General features: G+C 34.3%; 1 protein-coding gene across 1 annotated transcript; it reads right to left on the bottom strand.

Annotated features, from left to right (window-relative positions):
- Window positions 1-2,466: 2,466 nt before the first annotated feature.
- LOC120352037 lies at window positions 2,467-3,858 on the bottom strand (the record flags this gene model as incomplete). The annotated part of the gene is made up of 2 exons (XM_039431455.1): window positions 3,544-3,858; window positions 2,467-2,742 (listed from the first exon to the last, which is right to left on the bottom strand). Coding segments are annotated over exons 1-2 (591 nt in total), but the record flags the coding sequence as incomplete, so codon positions are not given.
- Window positions 3,859-7,862: the final 4,004 nt, after the last annotated feature.

Raw genomic sequence — 7,862 nt, 5'->3', positions numbered from 1 at the left:
ATGGTCTTCAAACAATATTATGTGAATTTTGAGAAATAATAAGCCTTACTTCTTCTTGTTCTCCTTCTTCTTGTTCTCCTTCTTCACCTTCTCCTCTTTCTTCTCCTATTCCTCCTTCTTCACCTTCTCCTCCTTCATTTTAATCTTTTTCTCATTCCTCCTTCACCTTCTCCTCCTTCTTTTCCCCTTATTCTTCTTCTCCCTCTTTTCCATCCACTTCTCCTCACTCTTTCCGTTCTAAATCTTCTCATTCTCCTCCTCGCTCTCACTCGTTTCTTTCTCTTTTTCTCTCTGCACAAATGCCCTTACCGGTGCAATGAACAATGAAAAATGACTTTGTTAAAAATGAAAATATTGAAATTTTGCAAAATTGAAGACACAAATATAGAATTGAACACAAACCATAACTACTACTATAAAAGGAGAAAAGGAAGAATTGTTATGTTTGTATAATTGATTGTGTTTGAGGAGATGTTGTGGTATTTCTCCATAATGGAAAATAAAAACAAATATTGTCACATACCACTTATTTATTATTAAAACTTACATTAAAGTAATGTTAGCCTAGGCCATTATGAAACCTAGGTACATTACTTTAATGTAAGTTTACTTTAATAAGTATTACTTTAATATACTGTAATGTAAGTTTTAATAATAAATAAGTGGTAGGCGCAAGAAGCACGTAAGAAGAAATAATGATGACACAAACATAACTGGAAAATAAAAACAAATATTGTCACATATCACTTATTTATTATTAAAACTTACATTACAGTATTATTAAAGTAATACTTTATTGAAGTAAACTTACATTAAAGTAATGTACCTAGGTTTCATAATGGCCTAGGCTTACATTACTTTAATGTAAGTTTTAATAATAAATAAGTGGTATGTGACAATATTTGTTTTTATTTTCTAGTTATGTTTGTGTCATCATTATTTCTTCTTACGTGCTTCTTGCGCCTCAATAATCCAATCTGGATTTCGAATTGGCATTGAACGCGTGTGTTGAGGATCAACAAGTTCCGGCAATACACAGTCCATATAAAATGTTTTCACTTGTTCAAGAATCTTCGAACTCCAGAACTGCTCATCTTTGTATACAGTAACAACTTCTGTCCCTTTTGGCGACCATATACAAAATAAGCAGTACTGACGTTTCGTAATGTGGAGTTGTCCCTGTATTTGATAGTAGTAGTTATGGTTTGTGTTCAATTCGATATTTGTATCTTCAATTTTGCAAAATTTCAATATTTTCAACTTTGCTGCTTCCCTTGGGAGAAGGTCCTTTATTGTCTGAGGGCATTTGACCTCCATAATACCATGCCCATCTTCTAATAATCCATCCGGCGATGCTGCCAGAAATGGAAAATCGGCATCAATGAATAGCCCACATTTCAAAATTTTTTGTCCAGCTATCTCACTAACTTTTTTTAGAGCAGCCTCCTCGTTCATCCTCCCATACTCCATTGCTGAACAATTTTTACCGCCCCCATACAATAGGTCGCAAACTACATTTTCACATCCGGTATTTGGCCTTCTCTTGCTTATTCGTCCAAAATTTGATGCAGTAATCCTTTTCCGTCTCTCTTCAAGCCATTCAGCGGAGTGATGCTGCAGGACAGTCCTCCTTTCCAACTGGTGACGGCTCTCTTCTGATAACACCAGTGAGGCTAAAAACCTATTTTTCTCAATGACAAGTTCTTTTTCACTGATGTCAGGGCGTTGAGCATTCGGTCTGTAATCATGGTCAACTGTTGTTTTTTGGATGGCTGTAGAGAAAAGTGATTTTCTTGATGATATATTTCTCCTTCTTCTGTCCTGTTCTATCTTTTTTCTACGTTTAACCTGGACTGACTTATAGAATCTTCCAGGACTTGAAGAATTGCACATAGTTTTATGCAAGTTGTACAGGGCCATTCCCGTATTGTGCTGAACAACAGCTCCCTCACACCTTGCCTGGTAGCTTCCGCGAGATGTGAAATGTATTCTCTTTCCACCGACAAATTTAGCAACTGCGTGGTTGTAGTGCTCCACGTAGTTGCTGTCGACATCTTCGAGTAAACTAGAGGCATGTAGACTCAAAAAACGAGCAGCATTTTTGACTCGCTGAAAAAGCCCAACTGCTTCTAGACTAGGCACTAAATTTGGTAAGTTGCGTAGGTCTGTACCACTGCAAAAATAATTTTTGCAGTTTCCATGGTCCCCAAAAACGTGATTCGGTCCATTCAAAATGTCCTCTTTCAACATTTCGATCCTTTCAATTTTGTTAGGATTTTTCTGATGGTATATCACTGCTCTTGTAACTCCGTATCTTAGTCTTAGTAGCCTGTCACCTATCTTCTTGCGTAACGTAATAGGGCTATGTCCTTTATCGCTTGTCAGAGCAATCTCTCTGATTTTATTGCAGTAGTTTCGTAAAAGATGGTTTCTACACTCAATTTTAAGTATAGTAGTATTCTTATAGGGCCTCCGATCAAGCAACGTTTTATAGACACTACTATCACCATCAGCAATAAGCCGATTGTATCGTACCCCATACATTTCTTCACTCAATGAAAATCCCTCAGCAATAAGTGCAGCCTCCATACTTGTAGAACTTTGATGTGTTCCCCAATTCTTGAAACATACATGCTCTTTTGCCTGCTTACCCGATCGTTCAGCCCGTACACAAAGCGTACAGTATTTGTTCTTCACTCCAACGTATAATACTTTCTTGGTGTGGTATCCAACAATAGCAGCCTGTAATAAATTATCAAATATTATGCTTGTGATAGAATAATGAAAATTCTCAACCTATTTTAGTAACTTCTTGATTCTTGAAAATTGTGTTCTGGAGTGGGATCATAATTTACAAATTTCAAATTAAAACTATCAATAATTTCAAAGCGACTAATGATATTAGTCATTTATTATTCGCTTTAGAAAACGGGCAGTAGTCTGTACTTACAGCCAAACTATGAGTCTAAAACATCTGAGCTTAGAGTTTTGAAGAAAGTTACTTTGAATTTGAAATTTTTGTACTGCAGGCAGGAGATTCAGCTTTGAATTTTCCAGTCGCATTTTTTTTTATCAGTAACACATAGTATAAAACTTCTGATACCAATCTAGAGACTATGGAAAACGAAAAATGTACCGAAATACGATTAGCTTTCATGACAACTATTGTACCAAATAACATTGACCCTACAAAGGTCATCAACCCTTCAATGGAATCTCGAAACCGTTACCAATGCCATTGTTATTCATGCATGAATAGGTAATAACCTGCTAATTGATGTTTGATGGAATGCAGGCCTCACGAAACTTTCTACGTTTTTATCCTAATAAAATAAATAAAGACTGTAAATGTATTATCACAATTTCTCTATGAAGTCGCTATGTAATTGAGTATTATTGAATATTTCGTCTATGAATGCTTTATTGAATTGAACTGTGTACTTTGCAATATGTAAAATTGAATGTTCTCATTTAGGATATCTGTAATTTATTTGTTTTATTGCAATTGCTGGATAAATAATAATAAATAATAAGTAGACTTACCACACCAGAGAGGGAATTATAGTTGGTACGAAAGGAGCGCTTCGCCCAACAGCCATCCGCAACAACAGTCAATAAAGGTACTCCATGACTATCAACGTCTCCCCTTTTGATCGCTTCCCGCTTTTCTTCTTCTGCTGCCATCTCCATTGATTTTGCGGCGGTTTCCTTCCAGGCTTCAGCTACTCGGTCATGATACTTCCTAAAGGTGTGGTAGGTCATGCAGGGAATGTCTAGGGATGACATAACCTCTTCCAGCTGTGCATGTCCTCCTCCTGTGCTGATTGTACCGGAAACTGCTGATGTATTCACATCCATGGTGTTTCGTTTGAAAAATTTGTCCACAGTGATTTCTTTTCATTGCACATTTTACACTTCAATGTTATACACGAATTTAATCCTATTCTTCGTTCTTTCACTACTACCATATCTTTAAAACCGCAATGAAATGGTAAGTGGTCATCGATTTGTTGAATTTGCACAATAAACGATTGATGTCCACTATTCGTCTACCTTCTAATTGGTGATGCTGCTTTCTGTTCTTTTTCTTTCTTCTGCACTGAAAAACAAGAAAAAACAAATTGTCAATAAATTATTGGTGAATAGAACATATAGGTCGTCTAACAAGCTCTAGAATGGAATATCTATTGCAGGAATTCACCCTTCATTCAATAAAAAATAACGTTTATGCCACACCAGATTGGAAGTAGTTGCTTTCTATCAATTTATCATTGTGAGGATTTATTTTCCAATGATGACCTATCCAATGATTTATTTCTGATGACCTATCACTTTCTCTTATGCGTGTTTTTGCGAACTTGATTTTTTTTATTAAAGGAAATCTTCTTATTTTTCATTTCAAAAAATATTTAGAAAGAAATCCCTGAAACTTTTACAGTTTTACTGGAAAATAGAAATTATATTTTTCTAACAAATCTCAAATAAAAAATACAGTGATTTCTACTTACATTATTTCTGTATGAGTGTCGTAAACGTCTTTGTTTTCTGGACAAGTGTCACAGACATTGCTTTCTTCAGCGACGAGATCTGTGTCAGAGGCCCTGGAAATAAGAAGATAAAGACACTGTTATTCACGGTCATAAATGCTTATTACAGTATTCCATACTTGAAAGTACTGTGTTCCGGAATGGAAATGAAAACATATAATTATTCAATAATAGTGGATCTAAGAAAACTGTACCACCAAAGTCCATTGAACATAACAGTTATGATTTGCAAAAAAGAATCTATTTTTAAAACATTTAATATTATTTGTAAATCCTGAATACACCCGAGCTTTCTTCAATCTATGATAGTTGGACATTGATAATAAATACGTGAAACAGAATATCTACATCAGAAAAATAATTTGGTAACTTACGTATTTATCGTAGAATTTTCGGAGTCATTATACTCTTCGGTCTGAGCTTCACTTCTGCCTCTGCCCCTGGAATTACAAAAAAAACAAGATCAATAGGACTATTCATAGGTGGCAATGACGAATTTCCCATTCAAAAAATAGTGAAAATATATTATGGAAAATGCAGTAAAATTAGTGTAAGATAGGTCTGCCGATTACACTATTCGTATTGACAATTGACATTTTTTGAATGGGTGTTTTCCAAGTTCCCTGAGCTTTCATAGCATAGAATCGTGAAACTGTTCAATATTTCTAAAAACGTTGACATGTATAATTGTATATTCGATTGAGAATTGAAGCTTTATTACTCAAATTACAAATGGAGATATATTGATTGTTATGGTTCTTGATGAAGGAAATTATGGATGTGTATCAAATATTAGCTTACCTTTTGGAAGCCCAGTATTGAATTAACGCTGTTCCTCTTCGTTTAAGCGGATTCGCGCTAAGTTTCAATCTGCGTCCACTTTTGTGTCTAAAGCGTCGGCGACTTTGATGAGGCTTCGGCGTTTTGTCCATTTTTTATGATAAATATTTGGTCGCATGCACTTCAACTTTTTATAACATTTCATGTAATTCGAAGTCAATAGGAATAGAATAGAAAAAGTATTATTCACTAACAAGGATTGTCTAGAATAAACAAGGCAAAACGTTTCTATAAATGAAAACCCATAGTAACTTATCACAAATGACTGGATGAACTGTCACTGTCACGTTCCAACGAACTAATAAGTCACACATGGCATGGATATGGCAAAAGCTAGCTGGAATTGAGAGACAGAGAGAGTGTAACAGACTTCTCATCTATTCCCCTCCCATTCCCACTCTTTCTTGTGGTCATTCATTCAATTCATTCATTGATACACTGCTGGGCAGTCTTAGTATGTAAGTAGTAGGTGGTGGGGGTTACGTTTCAACAGTAGAGCTCTCTGGAGAATAACCCTCGAACTAGGTTGGCAATGTAACGGTTCATTTTTGGTTCAAATTTGCAATTTAACGACTCAGTTTATTGCAAAACTATTAGGAATTTGAACAAAATTCAAACGGATTTAGATTTGTGTTGTTATTCTAAAGGTCACTGTATTTTCAAATTCGTTTCTCGATGCTTCTTTTCCAAATAGCAAATTCATGTTTAAATAGCTAAAATAAGAAAAACTTGAAGAAATAATGAAATTATGAAAAGCGTATGCTCTCTGTAAAAGCATATAGTTGAGTCCTACGAACTTTCAAGGAAATAGTTCAATCCATTCTTGAGGTATGAGTGTAAGCAATATGCTTACTTTTCAGCTTGTTAGGTGGGTGTGCAGTAGAATCTTAATATGTGATTATCTTCTATAATGGTGCATTTTGGCACACATAACATTTATTTGTTAGAATGAATTATTAGGTCTCATGGAAAGAAACCAGAAACTTTTATCATCAGTTATATTATTATATTATCAGTCGAATAATAGAGATAAGATAATAACGACTCCAAAGGCTATGATTATTTACAACAATATGAAATGGAAGTCATTTTATAATTATTTAATAAAAATAATAAAAAAGTATTGAGGTTAGGTTCTTTGGTAATAGAGCTTTCGGCAACATCAACAGTCAACAGTCAAGTTGTACATCTGAAATTCAGTCAGATACTTTCCAGCAAAATAATTGCAAGTAAACAGTACTCAATAAAGCGATGACAGAGGAGTTTTGTAAATTCTAGCATGCTAAATAAGGGACATAAACGCTTGAAAACATAAAAATATTTATTGTATATACACGAGCAGACAAGCTTATGAAAATATAATAAAAATGAAAAGGAAATGGGATTTAGTTTTTATTAAGCACAGTAATACAATAACACATTTTGTACAAAAACTGGTGATGTATCAATCAGAATCCAGAATTTAGTAGGTAAAAACATATATTTCAAAAAGTCACCACGTGGTCTTTTTTAAAATTATAAAAATATACAATTATTGTAAAATTTATGTGTAATTGTAACTAACATGGGATCAAATTTAAGAGTGAAAATTTTTATGTATAATTAAGTAGGCTATTATGTATTTGTATTGCGAACTATTTGACAGAGTCAAATTACGTCATTGGGGATTTGTTGAAATCCAACAATAGTAGCAGCTATGCAAATTTTGAAAAAGGAAGTATCGTCGAGAAAGAATAAGGGTAGATCACATGCCAACCTGCTTGCCAGAGATCGATTGAAACACCAACCAATATGAGAGCATTAGACTGAACCCCTTATAATAATATTAATTTTCTCTTGCCAAAGTTTAAATTTGAATGTTCCTATTAAGCAATCGCTATAACTCAGTGAAGTCGCTCTATGACAAGAGTTATATTTTAATTATTTCCACTGGAGAAGACGATGTCAGCCCACCAGAAATAAGGCACAGGACACATGAGGCAAAATCCATGCCATATCTTTAAATTTGGGAAAAATCTGTGCATGTAAGTTGTAAATATTTAGAGGATCCTCAGTGCTACAAATTTATAAAAATTTAATAAAGCTAGCTCATCAAAGATTACATTTAAAAATCAAGCTTGATTCAGCATTACTTTCGCAATTAATTGAAAATAAGGGAAAGTCTTATTAAGAACACTAGCAAGAACCCGTGCTTCACAAGGATCTTTTTTAAAACTTGACGTAATGAAATTTTGAAGAATTGAGAATAGGCCTTTTAACCATCCTTGGTTAATTGAGAATCTATAAGCAAAATTTCAAGTTAATTAGTCCAGTAGTTCAGACGTGATGATGCGTCAAACATAATTTTCCTCTCCCGTACGTGCATAAGCCAGCTCTTTACTTTTTATAATTATTATAGATATAGTTAAAGACTGCAAGAGATAGGTCTGTGGAACAGAATAGTGGTGAAACTATGATAGCGCCAGAAGTGTCTCA

This window comes from Nilaparvata lugens, chromosome 6 (assembly GCF_014356525.2).
Source record: "Nilaparvata lugens isolate BPH chromosome 6, ASM1435652v1, whole genome shotgun sequence".
Taxonomy (NCBI): Eukaryota; Metazoa; Arthropoda; class Insecta; order Hemiptera; family Delphacidae; genus Nilaparvata; species Nilaparvata lugens.
The sequence above is the reverse complement of the archived record's forward strand: the minus strand, read 5'-3'. Positions and strand labels throughout refer to the sequence as shown.